This window comes from Pygoscelis adeliae, unplaced genomic scaffold, assembly GCF_000699105.1.
Source record: "Pygoscelis adeliae isolate BGI_AS28 unplaced genomic scaffold, ASM69910v1 Scaffold202, whole genome shotgun sequence".
Lineage (NCBI taxonomy): Eukaryota > Metazoa > Chordata > Aves > Sphenisciformes > Spheniscidae > Pygoscelis > Pygoscelis adeliae.
The window spans coordinates 1,876,182-1,898,392 of NW_008824544.1; the positions used below are offsets into that span (position 1 = coordinate 1,876,182).

Consider the following 22,211-nt stretch of genomic DNA (forward strand, 5'->3'; position numbering starts at 1 on the left):
TCGGGACATGCATGCAGATGACGTTCAAATGGCGGATTTCTCGTCTCCCCAGCATTTTAGAGTCAATTAGACCACGGATTGAGACAGTCAATTTAGGCATGCCTTTCATTGCATTTTAGCCTTTTCCATAATCACCGCAAGACAGAATTTGGCTTTAAACCCATCATTTTTCATCCCAGGGACAAAGCCTGTTTTCACCCAGTGTGCCAAGACATTCGATGAGATTAAAATTATGTCTCTTGCAAGATTGTCAAGATCCTGCCTTCAAGGGTCTCTTTCTAACTGTTTTCAGAGACTGCCAGCCTTGCAGGGCGTAGTGCTAACTTCAAAAGATGTGGGGTGTAAAAGTCTTTTAAAAATGATTTTTAAAATCAAAGGAAGAGAGGAGGCTATTTAATTCCATACAGAAAATCACTACTTCTTCCTGCCAAGCAGCAGTGGGAGCACAGGCCTTGGAGTTCACGGTTCAAGAGTGCAATCATTTGACATGCAGTCATTGCCAGGAGGGAAAAGGAGGGGAGACCAACCTAGGCAGAGACTCTGCGACTCTGACCTTCCAAGAGAAAATCCCAATTTGCAGAGCTATCCTTCAAGGACCTGGCTCCACAGACATTCATTGTATTCACTTTCACCTGGGCAATCATAAAATAAAAATAACAAAGGTATCAAGGTTGAAAAGTTTGGACTTAAGCTTATAAGGCTGAGGAAAGGAAAAGGGAACTACTCCCCAACAACGACTCAAAAAGCCCTCATCATGAATGGCACTTGGATTGTGGAAGAAGCTTTAAAACTTTCATTTTTCAGTCTCGATATTTAATTAGGACACTTAAAAATGCAGAGGAGCAAAACAAAAACAACAACAAAACACAAACACACCCCACCCTGGGATTAGTCTGATGCCTGGCATTGAGAAAGCCACCAAGTGACAGACCATACTGTGGTAATTCATGTTCGTGACATTACAGTGATTGGCTTTTAATGCACTCACCAATAAATTACCACCAGTCAAACAAAGCGCTCCGAGGAGAAAGACAGACAGAAAGGAACATTCAAGGTTCTTGATTATTTATCAGTTGGCTGAAACATTCAGAGACTAAAGAGAGCGTTGTATATCCTACCCAATGAATCACCTCATGGCGAACGATTTTACGTTCCCATAAAGTGAATTTTCCACTAAGGGCTGGAGGGAAAGGATGCGCAAACAGCTTGACTTCGCCAAGGTAGCATTAAGAGGCCAAAAGTTGTTAAAGGCAATAATAAACTGTCCATTTCAGCCCAGCCCCTTGTGACACGGAGAGGTTTCAGCAACGCAGGAAGCAAACTCAGACCCCCAAAAGCCACACCGAGGATGCTTCATTAGAGGAAAACTATCAGGCTAAATGCATTTCCAGTTTCAGCGCTACCATCTTTAATTAAAATTAAGGATATTTAAGCCACGTAATTTATTCTTCCCTCCTTGCCCTGTCCTTTTTTCACGATGCTTTATGCAGCCACCTAAGCAGCTTAAAGACTTTGCCTTTCATGAGCTCACATTGTGGCTCTCCCACGCTGTACAAATGTTGCACCATGAAAATACCATGCTGGAGAACAGCTTAACAGAACTCTGTCTCGGATGACATTTTAACCGATTCCAACTAGATTTTTCCTGTAGTCTTTAAAATAAAATAAAATAAAAATGAAAATAAAAGTTTCTGCCACAAATCGCTCATGTTCATCCATTAGTGGATAATAACGCCAAAGTGTAATGATTAACTTATAGGTGCGGTGTGATGGGAAGCACCAAGTTGGTAGCAAGAGATAGCAATAAGAGACAAAGTACTCCACTAACGTTTCTAAGAAAGCAACCTGAAAGGCTTATAAACTGTTACAATGCTTACTTTTTCCTCCATCAAACTTACATTTGCTCTGCGTTACAAATTCGTCACTAAAGAGCACTGTAGACTTGGTGCTGGGTTTTTATAAAGCCATTCTTAAAAACCGTTCTTACAAGGTGAAAAAGAAACCTAACAAAAATCATAAGGCCCTGCATGTGATAGCACCCTTCTCGTTGACGCAGTCTCTCAGACTGGATTCGCTCTGTTCTTGACGACGATGTATGCAATGATTGCTGCATGAGCCATGGGAAATAAGGACCCCTGTGGTTCTAAATTGCCACTGCGCTGGACTGCATGTAAGCAATAATTTCACACTAGCATTTTGGGATAGAAAATTACTGCGTATTTTACTCTCTTGTAACCTTCTCTTCATCTTAAACTGTCTTTCATACAATAATTTGAACTATTTTCCCTAGACCTTCTATCTTTAATAAAAGTTAGACAAAGCCTGAATCATCCTGTAAGTTTGGTAAATGTTTTGCTACAGATGCATTTTTAAACAAACATCTCATTCAAAGATCCCAGCACACAGTGTTAAAGCAGGATATGCTGCTGTAATTCTTCCCATTTCTACCCAAATATCTCACTACATCTGTGATGTTGCTGCATCACCTAATGTTAGCGTGTGCGATTTATAGGCAAGAAATGGAGAGAGAAAGAACGTGCCGAAATAACTTGCCTATAGCAATACGCAGAGAGCCGATGCCAGGGCTGGGAATTAGAGCTCAATAGATTTCTGGTATCCAGCCCCTTGCATAATTCACTAGGTCACAGTGGCAAGATTTAAATATGGGACTAATTGAATGTTCGTATAGGTACTGCTGCTCTTTTGGTCCAGCTTGGAGAGGGAAAAGGGTACAGAGAAGAAACTGAGGTCCCTGGAGGAAAATCCAGGGGAAAAATATCTAGACATGTAACTGGAAGAGAAAGCTGCTCTGTCCCTCTCGCGTTATCTCATTGGCAGGTTAATTCTGGATGACAATTTACATGTCAAACACAGTCAATCTATTTCACCAGGGAAAATAAACCATCTCCTCAAATTCCCAGTGATGCGGGCGAGAACAGAAAGCACCTGGGCCTCTGGTGGCTTGTTATACGGGAGCATGCTGAGCTCCCCGAGAGTTGCAAAACTGCCTTCAACAGTGGGGCCATCTCCAGAGGGGTGCGACCACACACCAGGGGTGACACTGGAGTCATCCTTGACTTACCATGAATAATTATAAGCAAGAACACGTGAGATGATAACAAATATAAACGTTAGGGTGAATGTCTCCAAAGGAAAATATTCCCAAAGTTCTGAAAAACCAAACCAAGTGGGTCAGAGGAATTACAGCTTCCCCATTTCATGGGCTGTCCCATCACATCCAGCCCAAGATTCCTCCTTCTACTTACCGGGTAGACGTTTTTAGTCCTACCTGCTTTTGCTTTCACCTAGCTCCTGAAGGGAATGACAGTGCTGTTACACTTGCTGAGAAGATGCTTTCTCTGAGCAGCGTGCATTACCAGCAGCTTGTGGTACATAACACAGCTCCGCTGAGTGACTTCGGTTTTGCTGCATGCGTAAGCAGACGTACTACAAATGTTCCTATTTCTCCCTGCCGGAAGGCCAGAACCAGCCGTAGACTCCTGGGGATCTCCATCACTCTGCTGGCACAGGAGAGGACTTGCATTGCTAACTAACCTAACCGTGCAGCTTGTCCCCGGGGATGGATCCCAAAGCAACTGCCCACGTATCTTCCCTTACCTTGGCAGTATTACAGCTTATTCTTCCCGGGACTTTCTCCTCCAAGACAGCAAAAGCCAGGAGCTAGGGGTAGTATGAAGCATTAAATGTTTCATAATCTCCAAAACGAGCAATTTGTCCTCAACCACATAGTATTCTTCAACCTCTGATTACTTTATACAGGATATCTGGCATCCCTGGGATGCCTGGAAAATGTTCTTACAGGTATGTTTCCCACCATAAGACCTGAAGCAACACCTGCTTTTCCTCCCATGCCGTAAACGCCACACATTCGCCATCTCCTCCCCTCTTCAGGACCTCTGGGTGGGCTGTCTACCGGGTACTTCCAAAGGAGTGAAATGGTGAAAAGGTGACATGTAAGGAGGTCAAGTCAATACAACACAGTCTGCTCTCCAAAGGTGGTTGCTATCGATTCCTAATGGTTTCATTTTCTAGTGGCTAAATTATCACCCAGTCTTCTTAAAGGAACATCTAGACAAGCTGTCTCAAAAAAGAATTCCTTTTTTTAGATTGCCCCGTGGAAATATTTACCTTTCAGAGGTCATTCAGGAGTGGGAGCAAACCACAGTTGTTCCCATCAGCAAAGGTGAAGGTTGCTCAGCTGCAGGTCTGCAAATCCTATTCCATATTTTGTAATCCCCATTTAGAAGGCTTTGTTAAACTCAAAAATATTTAAGGTTAGGGATAAAAATTAAATCTTCTGAGTTTCCCTCACCCCCCCAAAAAAAATCTCTCCCAGTAACTCTGACCAAAAGAAAATAAAAAGTCCATTTAAAGAAAAAGAAAGAAAAAAAAAAAAGAAGAAAGAGGTTTTAGTGTTTGTTCTAGTGGCCATAGAATTTTTTTTTTTTTTTCATCCACCAAATATATCCAACAAAATTATTTCAGGAAAACTTCTGGCCAAAAGCTTTGTTGTTGTTATCAAAACCCACAAACTATTTCTAATGTATCACCCAGTGCTAGCAGGAGAGAGAGGTGATCTGAAAGAAAGGGAATGTTTTGCATCCTTATAGTATATCATCACCTGGGCCGTTTTCCCTGTTCTCAGCCAGGCTGTACCGATTCCTGTGCTGGCAACAGGGCTGGAAACTCTGGACACACCGGCAGGGACATCCAGTTCTTCCAGATCCCTCATGCTCAGACACTTTCTGAAGGTGGGATCTGTTTATGGAAACGTAAATCCCTTGGCTGGGCTCTGAAATGACTTAAAGTGGTTAAGCAGCTACTGACCAAAGTCATTACAAATCTTGCTCATCTTCACAGGGTCATTTGGAGATGAGCAGATAAAACTCGCCTTTGGGCTGTCACCAAAGCAATATTAATAATTGTGAAAAATAACTTATGCTTTGCACGACATAGCAAATCTGCAGTGCCACGTCTAGAATTAGCCTTTCCTCGGTGACAAATTCTAAACAACAAACATTCATAATAGAAGTCTATGAAGTATTGACTGCAAGAGATAATAAATCCTTCAGCAATATGAGGAGGATAGGAAAAGCTTCCCGGTACCAATATTGTTAACTCTGCCTGTGCATTAAAATGGCAAGCTGAGACAGCTCTGCTTAGCAAATATAATGAAACCTTTTACAGAAAGGGGTTTAGAGAAAGGGAAAAACCCAAATGTAATGCAGGGCGTTTTTGTGACAATGCGGAAAGGTCAAACACTCACAACCCACTCGGTGGCAATGCTGAGGGGACTGTTCCCAGAACCAGCCGAAGAAGAATGAACAAGTGCCTACATCCAAGCACAGGACTGGAACCGCGTACGGGTAACCGCAGCAGCAAAAAGTGGTGAATAAGTGCTCTCAGCCGTGCTCCCCTAGAGGAATGAATGCTGTAGAGGGCCTAGAGACACAGCTGGACAATGCACTGATGGCTGTAGTTTGCATTGAAACATTGATTAGGCTTAAAGGTCCTCACACACGCCATCACCCCCAGTACAGAAACGCAGAATGCTTTCACGCGTGCTTGCTTCAAACACCATTGTCTACGAGCGGTTTCACAGCTCTGGAGGAGGATGTAAATAAGCCCAGCAATTATTATGCAAAATGTTTCAGATAAATGCTAGCTGAGCCACACATCCACCTACTGTTTTAAAAATATTTACACCTGTAATAGGTAAAGAAAGAGCTATTTTTTCCTAATGTCTCATATATAAGTCTTCCTAGCACTACTTACCAGCCAGAAGTCATCTTCTGCCCAGGTTCACAATCCTGGGTAGGTAGTAAATTTTTTTTAATACTGTTTGCCTCTCAAAATCGTTATCAAGTTTTAATTCAGCTCCTCATGGGCAAGTGTCCACCCTATGGCTAGGTCCTCCGAGACATTCAGACTCAGACTCCCAGGTGTTTGAATACTTAACGTTATAAGCAGTAAAAGACTGGCATCTGTAACACACAGCAAAGTGTCGTGAGACAACAGGGTGAATTATTCTTTAAAAATTGGTCTATAATGTAGAGAAAGGAAAGCTAATCTATCACGAGCAAGCATTGCTGGACATAGCCTGTGGCCATCTAACAAAATTTAGAGTTTGGGGGGGGGAGGCGGAGTTTCATGGCATGCAGAATCAAGGGACAGTTTGATCAGATTAAATTCCCAGGAGTAAATCATTTATCAAGGAACTAGCACTGGCCTCGGTGCCGGCAATTGTGACTTGGTGCAATTCACTGTGTGTAGCTGGACACGCAGTCGACACAAGCTTATTGGGAATTTTTAAAGGGCAAATTTTTCAAAGCATAAGGGAATTGTTGGCATACCTAACCGGGAACATTACATTTGGAGTGGGAGATACATAAGCAGTAAGTTGTTCAAGGTCTTCCACCTGACAGCAAAAAAACCCCCAAAACCCAGGCACGTAGAAAGTTATGCTCTGCAAAAAATCCATCTAGTTAAAAGGAACAAGTATTTCAATAAAGAAAAATGCTAAAAAGCAGAGCAGGAAACAGCAAAGAGTTTCAATCAGGTTGAAAATATAGACAAGTAATAATGGAGACTCCAGAATTCAATGAAAACTTTATAAACTTCAAGAATTAAGCATAATAAAGAAGGCAACTTGAAACAAAGAAATCCCAAGTGTCAGGTACAGCTTTATTGGTAGATGTTAATGTTAAAATTGTAAACACTGATATAAAAAGGCAACTTTATGTAATCACATTAGTGGGAGAGATGAATCAGTGGGGCTTTTTCCAGCAGATTCCCCCAGGGACTAACTCTTGGCTCAATATTATTTAATATTTTATCAATGTTCTAGATGTTCATATAAAAATCTCTGTAGATCACAAATAGATGGGATGTTAGCAAATGATCACAACTTAGTTTTACAAAATAAACCGGTTTGGGGGTTAGTTCATCACAATACAAGTAAATCGATTCAAACATAACCAAACACAAGGAAATCCTTCTGGGAACCAGGAAGGGTGCCTTTGGGATTTTATCAACAAAGAATTAGAAGCCAAAGCATTATGATTTCTCTTCTGCCATAGGGGTCTCAGTTCAACTGGGGACAAGAGTTTAGTTTCATGAGTACTTCATTTTAATACACTTATTGAGCCAAAGATTTTGAGTTTGGGATTAAAAAAAATAATTAAAAAAATACTAAAGACCTGTGATATGTAGCACAAACTCACCAGTCTAACAGCCATTAATTACAGTTCCAAACAAAGTAGTTTGCAGATATAGGATGGCAAATGTCCAAGGTCAAGGACAAGTAAGGGCTTGTCTACATCGAAAGCAGCCTGGCAGTCTGCACAGAGCTGCTCCCGAGGAGCATTGCACGGGCACTCCCGAGGCGTATTAACAGTTTACTCTCTTCTAAAACACACAGGTATGAAAAGCACATGCGTATCCTCAATTTTGCAAACCACAGAACTAAGAACAATAAACTCATTAACTCCACAGCGTAAAGATACCACTTTTCTGTTCTTCTGTTTTAAAGAAGGAATAAGCCACCGCATACTTACCTGCACGTGGGGAGTGGCTCTTTGGAAGTTAGTGGTAAATCTGCTCTCTACTCTGGAAATTTATTCTTTGAGACAACATTTAAGCACTACAACAGCTGTAAGTTTTAAGACGAGTCACCCAGAAGCAGAGAACTGGAAGATGTCTAAGTTCCCTTGATTTGTTCCCATTTTACAGCCAAATAATAGATATGTTCTTGAAAGTTTTCATTATCCATAAGAATCACATCAAATACTGCTGAGAAAAAACTCACAGGCAAGGCAGGTCAATAATTTCTATGCATGCATATATAACAGGTAAACACAGCCAGATCCTGCCTGTCTAGTGGCAAGTGATGACCTCACTAGGCAACCAAAGTCACACACACAGATTGTACCTCGTATGACAACTGTCTGTGACCATGTTTAATTGCCAATGAAAAAAAATCCTTTTAGTCTCAGAGACCAGAGACTTCAGAGATGTTGCTGAGTGCTTTTATTATTATTATTGTTATTTCTCTGAAAGAAGCCTGAGTGAAGAAGTCTCACTTTCACAGGAGGTCTGGGTCCTCCATCTTCCACAAGCCTTTGTTGGCATCTTCGCCCTTGATTTCAATGCTCCTTTATATCTGAGACCTCTGAACCAAAGCTGTAAAGAACTTTCAGAAATATAAGTTTCTTAGAATTAATACAATTCATTTCCCTTCTGCTACATCTTTGCATTGTACTGCCACTTCAAACACAGAGCCCACTTAGCTTGTTCTGGAAGACTTCAGATGTCAAGGCTATGAGGTTTTTGAACCTCTTGGAGAAGTTACAATAAAAATTTCATTTCAAATACATGCTTTTAAACAACATCTTTACAGAAAAAAAAGTCCCATAAAAAATAAAAAAAAGTTTTTCAGGGTGAATTGATAAACATGTTACAGAGCAACAGGTTCATCTAACTTGGAGACAAAAATATTTAGTATCATGCACAGAAACTCAGAGAACCAACACTTAGTTCAGTACTTCTGAACAGACATAAAAGCATCATCCCACATCTGTGTATGCAAAAAAACCCCAAACAACCCTGAATGAAATTAAAGATTAAAGAAATGTAATTTAAAAGAAAAATGGAAATCAGACACGGGAAGAGTTGTTTGTGCAGCGCCAACACTGCATGAAATGCATTACTAACAGGTATGAATACCTCCCCAATGTTTTTAATCTTGGGCACCAAACATGCAAAGACTGATGGGTATTTCACTTTGCTTATGAAAAATTCTCCCATACATAAATATACCCACTCTGTTGAGCTCAGTGGGCTCGTGCACTCTGTATTTAGTCTTGGGGGACTGAACTTCTGCCGTGGAAGGCTTTCCTCTCCAGGTCAGAAAGACCTCTCCAGCCCCATGCAAGCACAAGCTAAGAAATAGGAAAGCTTGGGTAGACTTCAGGCAAGAAGAGCCGTCCAAATCTGTACCAACCTTTGCTGTGCATCTGTGGCTGGCGGTTTCTCAGTTGGCGTGGTTAAGACGACAGTGATCAGGGCAGGCAGGACGCAGTGTAACAGAGGACGACTGTCCCTGTGCTGCCTGTGAACAAGCTTCCACAGAAGAGAGCTTCACACGGGGAGGGGGCGCGACTAGGCAGGGTTGCAGAGAGCCTAAAAAACTGCTGAGAGGGGCAGGGAGTAGACATCCCATGGCAACAACTCTCTGTGGATGAGAGGGGGCTGCTCAGAGCTTGCAATAACCCAGAAAAACATGGCTGGGTTGACTTAAGTCCTGGAGGAAAAGACCTGCACAGGAAGAGACTTAATGGGCAAGGGCAGAGAGCGCTTAAATATTTAAGAAAGAATTCAAAGCGATGAAGAGCAAATTAAGATAGTTAAGTATTCTAGCTGACATTCTAATAAAGCTTTTTTAATTCAAAAAGCCATTCTCATTTTCTTTTGTAAGCTCGCTGTAGTGGGAGGTTCAGGTATACCCACCTCAAAGCACCAACAGCATCCTCTAGGTCTAATTCAGTTCCTAGTTGGTAGAGAAACAAAGCAGCTAGTGACCGAAAAACAGTGCCTCAAGCCAAAAATAAGTCCAAAAGGTCAGACTAGACTTATCACAAAATGATTGGATAAAAAATATTTGAGAAACTCTGTTCAGCAGAACAAAGTGCAGTTACAAATATACCCAAGGAATTAAATGTTGCAAAGCATGGGAGACACCTTGCATCTTGTTAGGCTGACAAGCATTTCTTATTTTTCCCAGCAAAGGCAAAAAAGCAGAGACGGAATTTCTCCCTAAAAGTTCCCATCATTAACACATGGAGTTAAAAATAAAAGGGCTGCAGGTTTTTCTTATAAACAACACTAGAAAGGAAGTGTCAGAAGATGCAGGCTCGGAAGGTTTTATAAAGTGGCTCAGCTCTGGGCTAACGGTAAAACTGAGCATCTGTTAAATGCCAAGGATATAAAGATAGGATTTCTTCCTTGCCTTCGTAAGCAATTTGGACATTGGCTCCTCAAATTCTATGAAGCATCGTGGGTGCTAAGTCACTTGAAAACTTGGACACAAGCTCTTTGACCTGCTTCAGCCATTTAAAATAATTAGACCCAACTTCCCTCACAGGAGTACCGTCATGGAGAGTGCTCTTTCAGCACTGCATAAATGTTGAGTGTTTGCTTTATGGCTGGAAACAATTCCAACCCCACGGCAATTGACTGCTACTGTATTGCTTAAAGAGAAAAGAATTGCAAGACATGAGTTCAGGCAGTTCACCTTCCTTATTCTGAATATAAAACCCTTTAAAATTACTTATAGACCCCCAATGACCTCCACAGCTTGTGGCTTAGGCTCGTAGATGGAAACACAGTCTTCAGTTTATCTCCGGAGACATCTACCGAGATGGCCAACTTGTCAACTAAGATTTTGCTGAACCCCCTCCAGCAAACGGTGCACACAAGGATGGATCCTTCTGCGTACGGTACTCAGAGGACGATATACCAAAGGTAACTTAAAAAATGATTTGCTGTGCATCTGTGGCTGGCGGTTTCTCAGTTGGCGTGGTTAAGACGACAGTGATCAGGGCAGGCAGGACGCAGTGTAACAGAGGACGACTGTCCCTGTGCTGCCTGTGACCGAGCTTACACAGAAGAGAGCTTCACAAGTGGAGGGCGGGCTGGTAGCACAAGGGGCTGAGCGCGAAAACTTGGCAAGGAAAGACTAGGCAGGGTTGCAGAGAGCCTAAAAAACTGCTGAGAGGGGCAGGGAGTAGACATCCCATGGCAACAACTCTCTGTGGATGAGAGGGGGCTGCTCAGAGCTTGCAATAACCCAGAAAAACATGGCTGGGTTGACTTAAGTCCTGGAGGAAAAGACCTGCACAGGAAGAGACTTAATGGGCAAGGGCAGAGCGCGCTTAAATATTTAAGAAAGAATTCAAAGCGATGAAGAGCAAATTAAGATAATTAAGTATTCTAGCTGACATTCTAATAAAGCTTTTTGAATTCAAAAAGCCATTCTCATTTTCTTTTGTAAGCTCGCTGTAGTGGGAGGTTCAGGTATACCCACCTCAAAGCACCAACAGCATCCTCTAGGTCTAATTCAGTTCCTAGTTGGTAGAGAAACAAAGCAGCTAGTGACCGAAAAACAATGCCTCAAGCCAAAAATAAGTCCAAAAGGTCAGACTAGACTTATCACAAAATGATTGGATAAAAAATATTTGAGAAACTCTGTTCAGCAGAACAAAGTGCAGTTACAAATATACCCAAGGAATTAAATGTTGCAAAGCATGGGAGACACCTTGCATCTTGTTAGGCTGACAAGCATTTCTTATTTTTCCCAGCAAAGGCAAAAAAGCAGAGACGGAATTTCTCCCTAAAAGTTCCCATCATTAACACATGGAGTTAAAAATAAAAGGGCTGCAGGTTTTTCTTATAAACAACACTAGAAAGGAAGTGTCAGAAGATGCAGGCTCGGAAGGTTTTATAAAGTGGCTCAGCTCTGGGCTAACGGTAAAACTGAGCATCTGTTAAATGCCAAGGATATAAAGATAGGATTTCTTCCTTGCCTTCGTAAGCAATTTGGACATTGGCTCCTCAAATTCTATGAAGCATCGTGGGTGCTAAGTCACTTGAAAACTTGGACACAAGCTCTTTGACCTGCTTCAGCCATTTAAAATAATTAGACCCAACTTCCCTCACAGGAGTACCGTCATGGAGAGTGCTCTTTCAGCACTGCATAAATGTTGAGTGTTTGCTTTATGGCTGGAAACAATTCCAACCCCACGGCAATTGACTGCTACTGTATTGCTTAAAGAGAAAAGAATTGCAAGACATGAGTTCAGGCAGTTCACCTTCCTTATTCTGAATATAAAACCCTTTAAAATTACTTATAGACCCCCAATGACCTCCACAGCTTGTGGCTTAGGCTCGTAGATGGAAACACAGTCTTCAGTTTATCTCCGGAGACATCTACCGAGATGGCCAACTTGTCAACTAAGATTTTGCTGAACCCCCTCCAGCAAACGGTGCACACAAGGATGGATCCTTCTGCGTACGGTACTCAGAGGACGATATACCAAAGGTAACTTAAAAAATGAGCAAGTCCAGTTCAACTACCTTGTTAGTAGCTGACAAGTCTTTTCAAAGGTATAGCTAACTCTCCTTTTTTGGATGGGTAAAGTAATTTTCCTTTATTAATCCAATCTGATGATAATTAGAAGTCATGGAAGTTTGGCTTCCCTCCTACAAGCCCCATTAGTCCAGCTGGAAAGGAAATTTGAGATCTCAGCTTAGGGTCATTCTGAATATCAGAACATGATTCACTTCTAAAAGGGGAGGTAGACAAGGGAGTCTATCCTTAGAGTTAATAATAAAGTAATTATCAGGGTTGCATGAAATGTTATGCTGGGACTTGAAGGCCTCTGTAAGAAACCACTTAAATCAACAGGGAAAAACACCACCTGACCAACCCTATTGAGTATAACAAGAAGGTTATAATAAAAGTGATCTGCTTACGTGCCCAAAAATCACAAGTTCTGAAAGCATTTCAAAGCCTTTCAGACATAACATTTACAGTGATAAATGTGTGCACAGCGTGACATCCCACCCATTCACTGAAATCATGCTTTTTTTTATAATGGTATTTAAAGAGCAAAACTATTTTCTTCCTTGCCCGAAGTTTTGCCATCAGAACTTTTCTCTGTGGGGAGCAGATAGAGCTGCACAACTTCCAGCAGGTCGAGTCTGCAGATGTTTAAGCCAAGGAGAATTTATGATCTTCCCCCTCCATTAGTGTTTGGCATTATTTGGACAGCGCAGGGAGGACCAGGAGAAGACGATGTTATGAAAATTGAGTATGTCCTTAAGCTTTGTCACAAAACAAATAAACAAAAAACCCTCCACAACCAGCACCCAGGAGGAGCCATGAATACTTAGAGGAGACAAGGGGCTTATTTCTTTCACTGTGAGACTAGGTGTGCTCAACAGAAATTGAGCACATCAGTAAAACAACGGCTGCAGGCAGGATGTATGCTGACAACCTAGCCACGCAATTGGCACAGCAAAGAGAACACCTGAGGTTAATGCTACATTTTTTACACGTTACATAGCAAAATTACAATTTATAGCATCAAAAAGATTGAGGAATAGCTCTGCACAATGGATGAACTCAAGCAGCTACAAATGACTTTCTATAGCTGTGAGCGTACCAATTCTATGGCTATGAGAGACCATTCTTTCTTTACCCACTATATGTGATTAAATATTTACAAAGAGCGCTGCGCTCAGCCACCCGATAAAGACTGGCTTGCTCCTTCGTGTTGGCCAGCATGAAGATCTCAAATCATGGACATAACCTCCCACTCAAGCAAGGTATCGCTGAGGGAAAAAACTAGCAAGCCACTTATCATCCCAGTCCTTCCAATTAACTAGATAATATGTAATATAAGCACCTATATCACTTGTCATGGTACAGGTGCTGCATACTGTAAAGCACAGCACAAGCACCAGATAGGCCTTTCTAAAGTGTTTGTGACTGGCTTTTATAGTCATATGTGCCATTTTCTGTTTTATAGTCTCCAAATCATGTACATTATCCTTTTTCAGTGATTTCTTCAAAGCAAAGTGACAGCGCTGCAACTTGAAGACAGACTTTGAGATGGACTGGAGAATGCAATGAATTGATACGGAGCAGGTAGCCCATGACAAGGTGACATAAGAATTGGAAAGGAAACTCATTCACTGGAGTAGCAAACAGGTGGACATCTCTACTGGAACTGTGAGGAAACAATCTGACACAGTAAAACCTGGGGAACAGAAGGGGACAGAGCTGTGAAGGATATCGGGAGTTACAGACACAAAGTTTGAACAAATGAAGGGTGTCCGATGCTCACAGCATTAGTTGACATCAAATAAAGATCTTCTAACACAGTCACTTTCTTTAGAGAGTGAAAGGTTGATTGATGAGTTGCCTCTAAGGAAGACTGAGGCCAAGAGGACTGTTTTAAAACCACTTTAAAAAAATACAGTGACACCCAGCTTGTTCTAGGTTACCTTTACGGAGCACGTGTCCAGTAATTTGAAACCTGTCGACTTGCAGAATGGACTCAACTCCTCCTTTTCTGAGAGTATGGGTTCTCCATGATGCGCTTCAGCCAGGGTATTGCTCAACTTTCAGAGGAAGAAAGCTCAGGGGTTACTAGAAACAGGCTATATACAAGAATCCCAACTCCATTCCCAAACATTAAAGCAGCTAAGCATCACCACCTTTGAAAATCCAGCCCTTTTGCTTTTAAGCTTTTTGAGTTTTAGTATAAAAAACCCACATTGCTGCTGGGTTCAAGCAGAGTCTTCAGCCAGTAAAGCTTTTCCACTTCCCACTTTTCTATTTACACTTGCAAAAACCCAGTTTTGATAGCTGAGTGCCAACCTGCCTGAAAATACCATCCAACCTACCTGATGGTAGTACTGGAGATCACTTACTACCTTTGGTGTCACTCTCAGTGACACGCAGCCCACCCTGTCAACTGAGTTATCTTTGGGGAAAAAGTCTGGTAAGTTTAAAAACAAGGCACAGATCAGACAAAATAATCTAACAGAGCTCTTTGTTATAAAAAAACCAAGAGAGAACTGTTTTTTCCTAAGGGACAATACTGCAAATGATTCTAGAAGATACTGTTGAACTTGCAAATGCAACGCTCGAAGTGGGTGGTTTGAACCAGAACTCAGCTCTAGGTCTCCTAAGTCAGGACAGGACCACAGGCATCCTCGTTCAAAGCACCGGCTTCAATTCTCTGCCTCGTCTCATTTCGAGCAGAAAATCTGACAAAAGCAACATATTATCAGGAAATGAGGGGCTATCTACCTAACCAAATCAAGCATGTCGTAGCTACATCTGACCTACTGCCAGTCTGAGCTGGCACGTTGCTGTGGCACAATACAGCATTTCGCAAAAAATGCTTGATTGGCCCTGCATGTAATACAGCTTTTGTTGCTTGACACCGAGCAGAAGCAACCTGTGACTTTGGACTGCGGAGACTGTACAAGTGCCTCCAGACTACAGCATCCTTCACCAATTGCTAAATTAAATTGCTTTCTGTCAGAAAAAACACCTTTCTGGAGAATTTCTGACCAACTATAATATTGAGAACATAAATTATTTTTTTCTTCTTTTTTTTTTTTTTTTTTTAATTTGCACAGCCTGGAGAGAGGAAAAGCTGAAGAGGCAAACAGTAACCTCTGATATTAACTGCTTTATCATGTTCCCAATGAACAGCAGAAACAGCAGCAAAAAGACATCACAAAACCTCTGAAAAACACAAGTTGGCACATTATCAGAGTAAGTAAGGAGACAGAAGAATCAAGCACAGCTCACCTTGACAAGGCTGACAATAAAATCATCAGTAAAATAAACACTACCCCAAAAAAAAAAGGATGAAAGAAAAGCAAGAACAAGATTATGGTCATTTTCAGATTATTCAGAACATGTGGTTTTGGATATTCTAAAAGCACCATTGATTTCCTACTAACATATTAACTCCATAAGCACAAAGAAAGGCAGTCAGCATTAGCAGAGAGATCAGGAGAGGGACCTACGCGTTCCCTGTTGCAGTAAGAAGTCCTCTCGGCACACAGAAGCCAGAAAACGATGTTTTTCCCCAGTGCACCAGATTTGGCAACCACTTAAAGGCTATCCTGAAACAACTGCAATTATATTTCCAATTTCAATTGCTGGCCTAGTCATCTCCTCATTGCAACTCTACTGTTAAAAGCATTTGGATTATCTTAATATTCCCCAAAAGAAATAAAAAACCAACAACAACAAAAACCTGCAGCAAACTATGCAGTAGCTTTATGCCATCTAAAAAGGAGCCTAAACTACACTTGGTTAAGTAACTGTTAACTGTGCTACATTTACAGAGCTTTACAAAAATGCAGTATTTAAAGGACTACAAAAAAAGATTATATTTTCCTCTCACTGAAGTATTGAAAGCAGAATGTACTCTGATGGAAATGAAATGATGGGCGTTTGACGGCATATTTTAAATAGTATTTCTCTTTGTGCATGCACTATAATGCCACCCAAGGGGGAGATTAAAAAAAAAGTCTGTAATTTGCAAGTCCATTTCAAAGTCATATTGAGGATGATGTGAAATTCAGGATAGGATTCTTGAGAGAAATCTCCCTGGAAAATGTGTATGTACCTCAGGGAAGCTTTGGATTTGCTTCCCCACACTGGAAGGCTGTTCTATCTTTTGACATTTCAATGTTGTTTACTCTTTGCATCTAATTTTGGAATTATTGAGTGGTTTATTACAAAGGTGTATCTTTGACTAACAACAAGATATTTCTCCTCTGCAACCTCCCAAGATTTCTAAAAATCCCCTACTATTCATCTTGAAACTTTCATTGGTAGTGAGGATATAGCAGTTACTTTTACAGTAAGGGATTAAACCTGCAGTCAGGTATTATGAAGGTAACCGACATTTACATGTGTGAAGGACCTTCCTTCGTGGCCCTGGGAAAAACGGGATTGCCTGCATTGGTCCGATCATTCTCAAACAACTCCAAGCAATATCATGCTTTAAAGCTTTAGGTAGTCATCAGCAGGGATTAGGACGGAATACTCTCCTTAACAGACTTCTGGCTAAATGGGTTTTCTCTTTCTAGTGTCGCCTTCCCTGAAGCACTACAGACAGGCCACAGCTGGATTTGGGGAGAGGAAAAGGGTAAGATCATTTTCCTGAGGTTGGATTCTCTTCCTTAGATGCCTGAGTGAGCGGATGCTTAGATTCAAACTCATCACCAAATCTGATGTCAAAAGAATCTTCCCCAGGTCAGATGAGGAAGGAGCAAGGATGGCTTCTGTCTTCACTTGTAGAGCATAACATGGCTTGATTATAGAGATAAGCAATTTGATCATGTAATCACATCCCACTCATCAAAAAGGTTAGGAGTACCCAGTGATACCGCAATCCTTCCCGTCTTTTTTCCATGGCCACAATTTGTACCGCAGAAGACTGAAATGCTTCAGTCCAACACTGAAGTCTTTAGATTTAATCTAGTACATGCACCAGGGTGAAAGGAAAAGCAACCACAGACCACAGCATACAACCAGAGGGATTTGCTTTTCCTCTTAAATTCTAATTAGAATCATAGAATAGTTTGGGTTGGAAGGGACCTCTAAAGGTCATCTAGTCCAACCCCCCTGCCGTGGGCAGGGACATCTTCAACTACATCAGGTTGCTCAGAGCCCCATCCAACCTGACTTTGAATGTTTCCAGGGATGGGGCAGCCACCACCTCTCTGGGCAACCTGGGCCAGTGTTTCACCACCCTCAGCGTAAAAAATGTCTTCCTTATATCTAGTCTAAATCTACCCCCCTTTAGTTTAAAGTCATTCCCCCTTGTCCTGTCACAACAGGCCCTGCTCAAAAGTTTGCCCCCATCTTTTTTATAAGCCCCCTTTAAGCACTGATGGGCTGCAATAAGGTCTCCCCGAAGTCTAATTAATTAATTAGTTTAATTTCACTTAAATTTTTGCCATACAGAAGTTAGACATCTATCCTTACTTAGTCTTCTGTGTTGTTCTGTGTTAGTGGAGAGAGTGTGGCATTAATCACTCTCCAAAACCCTACCTTGAACTTGTCTCACTAACCACAAGGAGAGCCATGACAACTAACTTGGGCAAAACCCCTACAGTTCATTCAGCCCAAAGCAGGCAAATTTTGGAAAACTATGAAACCATGGGAAGAAAAGGTCTCAAGTATTTTATGTTGATACTTACTGCTTGACTGTTTGCAGACCAAAGAAAACAGTGACAGAAAAGCTCTCATGAGGATATCTAATCCATTACGCTGAGATGATTCCCTCTACCAGCAAGATACTGGCACAGCTGTATCACCAGCGCAATGCAGAGAACCCTTTACTCTGCATCGAGGGTTTTTTTTGTTACTGGTATGAATGACAGATTTGAACCTGGCGGTACCTTTAGTTTGGTTTGTCCAGTTAAATGAAGATAAAAGTGTATTTCGCCCTACAAACAGATGACACAAGGCTTTTTTTTGTGTTTTTTTTTTTTTTTTTAAAAAAGCTCTATACCATCCTCTAAACATGTGACAGACACACGGCAGCCACAGTCAGACTATTATTTTGCACTTTGATCAATGCAACTTTGCAAGTCCCTCATGCCAATAATTCTTCTCTCTTGAATTGGTATTGGGTGAGATTATTAGAACAAAACCAGAAAATTATGATCACAGTTTATACTCCTAGCTTTCACAAATCATAGGTTAAGGTTTAGCAGCGTAGTAAACTATAATCAATAATCTTGCTGCTTCTATAATAATGCAAAAGCACTGTATAGATTGTATCCATATTGCTTAGTCTAAAAATAAACAAGTACAAATTAAATAGGACATACATCAAACATATATACACGCACGCTTCACTTACAAAAAGCATTTGTTTGTGCTGAGAAGACCAAAAGTCCAGTTTTGAGCTGATCAGATAATTAAAAATAAAGACAAAGCAACATAAGCTTAATTATTATTATTTTAACATGTTAAAAATACAGTCACATCAAAATAGGATACACAGTTATAAAACTGTTGCAGATGACATAAGAAAATAGTGTGTATATATTTTATATATAAAAATCTACAGTATTTACTAATGCTGATACATATTTTGGAGCCTTGTGTCGCTTGCACAAATAAATTGTACAGCTTTGTTATGAATTACAGAACCATCGTTAAACACTGAGATTATTACACTTAGCCACAATATTATATACATACATTTCTAAGCTGCTGTAAGCAATCAGAACTAAGGTAAGCCCAAGTCATATTTATCTTCACAATTTTAGTTCAGAGTTTCAGTGTAGTGCTTTGCTACTGTTACTTTGCTGCGGTTTGCAATTTTTAAAATACAAAATTGCCCAGTTCATTAAAAATTACATCAGACACATTATATACACAAAAAGTTTTTGAAATATACTAAGTAAATGTTACTTCCATTTGTAAAAATTGTTTTACTTCTGTACCTTAAAACTTACAGAGCCAACCTGCAGCAATTATAGGCACTAAAGCTCATTCTTTAAAGGAAAAAAAAAATACCCATTTCTACATTTTCAGTTAACAAATCTTACAAAACAAAAGATAACAGGATAACCTTCCAACCACCCAAATCTGGTGTTGATACCAATGTTTGGTACTTAAGTATTAGAAAAATCTCTCTGTTAAGCACTCCAAGGACCTCTTCTGGCGAGATCCTTATCCGCCTCAACTCCCATTGGTTACAATGAGAGGTCAGTGCATTCAGCACTTACTACGCAGCACCCAGCAGCTCGCAGGACCGTATCCTACATGTGCCGCTTCACCTGCATTTTTTTTTTCACCCTCAATTCACAGTCAAGGAAAGGAAAACACGAAGTAGAAAAGGCTGCAAACGCTAATTAAAAATACTTATATTACCAGGAGTCTAAGCTTAACAGTCAGGATCATTTTCGTGTAAAACACCACACAGTCTCTCAGCAGCCTGATAGCACAGCAGCACATGCCCAATCACAGACATGAACCTACCAGCTCTTTGGGGTAAAAAAGGGCAAAACAAAATGGAATTGACATGACAGAGCTTAAGAGAAGGGACGCTGCATACTCACACAGCTCAGGGAATGTCAAGCCTCGACCAAACCTCAGATTCCTGTGTGTACTTCACGAGAGTGTCAAGGAGCTGGTCATTCTCTGATACCTGTGAGATTTGGCCCTGCAACCAATTTGTTTAGTTTGACAGCACAGCATGGCAAAAAGTGAAGGGTGCAGCACCATTTCTGTATCTGGCATTACTCTCGCTGTGCTCCAATATTTTGCATATAGGACAACATTCTGAAGGTAGATTTGGGTGTGAAGATAAAAATTCCCCACTTTTGATGCACCCAAACTACTAGAGACTGCCCTGAATTTTAAGCACCATTTCTTAGCCAGATTAGAGAGACATTTTTGGCTTTCTGCTTTTGCCTGCCTGCTCCTTCTTGCTGAGGAAAATGACAAACAGTAGTCAAAGGAGAGGAAATTAACTCTCACATAAGATTAAATTAATAATCCCAAAGCATCTCTCCTGCCCAGAACAGATACTGGGATGCTGAGGCAGCTGTATAAAAATGACAGAAATTCCCATTCAAAATGAATGGCTTCTTAAATAAATTACAAAGAAAAATTAATATGAAATAAAAGTACTTCACAAGCTTTGCCCAAAGTTAAATGCATTTACATTTAAACTCTTTAGCTCTTTCCCCATATGCATTTGTGTATTGTAAGTGCACACTCACACGCGCGCACACACACACGTCTATACAGTGCATTAACAATGTCAGTCAAAATAAAACTTGTAAATGTGTTACAGGTTTTAGGCAGAAAGATCATAACACAAGTTATTTAAATGTAAGGAACAGTGACAGTATTAACCATATTGTGTATATGATCTTATTGCTATGTCTATGTGCATCAGATCACTTTCAATAGCTTCAATGCAAGTCTAGGAACTCAACTAGCCTTCAATGAAAGTCTGAAACATCTTTAAAATAGTGTTGTTATTTTTGAGAGGCACGCGAACTGTCCGCGTTTCATAGAAGAACTGAGGTGGACTACTACTAAACACAGTAATGTTTAACAGGTTTTGGTTCTTGCCATTTTACTAAGTATAGACAGATTCTCAGAGAAGCACAGATTCATGCATAGACAATCCATCATTTCTATTTCGATAGTGTTGGGCTTGAGCTGATGGGCTTGAATATTGGTATTGTGGTGAACCATGCTCTTCAAAGGCTGGTGAAGTCCTGTATCTTATTGGACTATCCACAGAAACAGCAGGAAGACTATGGTCTTGAAAAGGCGTTGACTGAAAATGCTGATATTTCTGGAAATTATCCAAGTGGCCTTTGTTAACATCTTGGCTCCAGGGCTGCCTGTAGGGTTCATGTCTGTAAATATACGCCGCATCTGGCCACTTTCTATCTTCTGGTAAATAATCCACTGGAGGGATTATGAATTTGACACCTGTGGGGGACCTTGAGTTGCTGGTATAAGCATCAACAGGGGCTACTTCTATCTGACCAGGGGTTGGTGGAAGAGGATTTTGGCGACTGGCAGGATAGGAATTCATTTGTAGTTTATCCGGAGAATAATCTACTGAAATAAAAGAACCATATGGCCTACCAGAAGGGCTGGTTCGATTCCCATGGTAATGCAGAGGTACAGAACTTGTATTGCCTATACTGGAAACATGCTTGGGAGAATTTCCATGGTAAGTAGGTGGATTACTATAACATGGCAGTGGCTGTTTTACATTCAGTCCATGAGGTGGTCCATCAGATTGTGATGAGTATTTTGGAGATCTGGGTTGTGAAGTAAAGGTGTAATTATTGGGTATTTTTAGTGGAGTTGGTATTTTTTCAGTTTGCTTTCTTGGACTATTAGAATATGTGACGTGCCTAGGGCTCTGTGTATGAGCCCTCTCAAGCATCTCTTCAACAAGATTCTCATTCTCATTATCAACTTCTGGAACGTTGTCATACTGAGAAGCATTAGACCCTCGCTTACCTTCATCAGCATCCAAAACCCTAATCTTTTGCTTTACATTCAAAGGCTGTGTTTCTCCAGGACTTGGTGGTGGGCCCGAAACCGAATGGTTTATTGGCCTTCCTTTCACCTCTGCAGTAAGTTTCATAGTCTTTTCAATTATTTTGATATCAGATGGTTTATTCCACTTAGGTACGAATTCCCTTCTTGTATTTGAAGTAGCATTAGAATTTTGATTAGCAGCTGCATTATTATACTGTCTCGAATTGTCTTGCTCTGTTGGCTGAGGCTTTCTTCTGGTATCTACCTCGTTCTTAGGCATACTACTTTGTGTCTCTATTGGTCGAGTCTTCTGCTGTTTTAAGGAAGGTTTCTTTTCCAGTGAATTAATTCTTTTTTGGTTATTTGGTGAACTTTCTGGTTCTTCTCCTGGGGATGGTCTCCTCTCTGTCCTTCTTGTTGTTTGTGTACCAGTGCTGTTCTGCCCATTAGGCACTGGAGTGGAGTTAAGCACAGCAGGCTGAGGTCCTAATGGAATCTGCCCCAATGGCTTCTTTGGAAATTCATCTTCTTTACCTAAAACAAGAACAGTAATAACAAA

General features: G+C 40.9%; 1 protein-coding gene across 1 annotated transcript in view; it reads right to left on the minus strand.

The window, feature by feature from the left end:
* Nucleotides 1-18,570: 18,570 nt before the first annotated feature.
* The window catches only part of USP6NL (USP6 N-terminal like), a 126,252-nt gene continuing 122,611 nt past the window's right edge, over nucleotides 18,571-22,211 (minus strand). Inside the window, exon 14 of the mRNA XM_009321744.1 lies at nucleotides 18,571-22,186. Coding sequence (XP_009320019.1) covers nucleotides 20,745-22,186 — 1,442 coding nt within the window. The 3' untranslated portion in view covers nucleotides 18,571-20,744. The remainder of the gene's footprint in view (nucleotides 22,187-22,211) is intronic.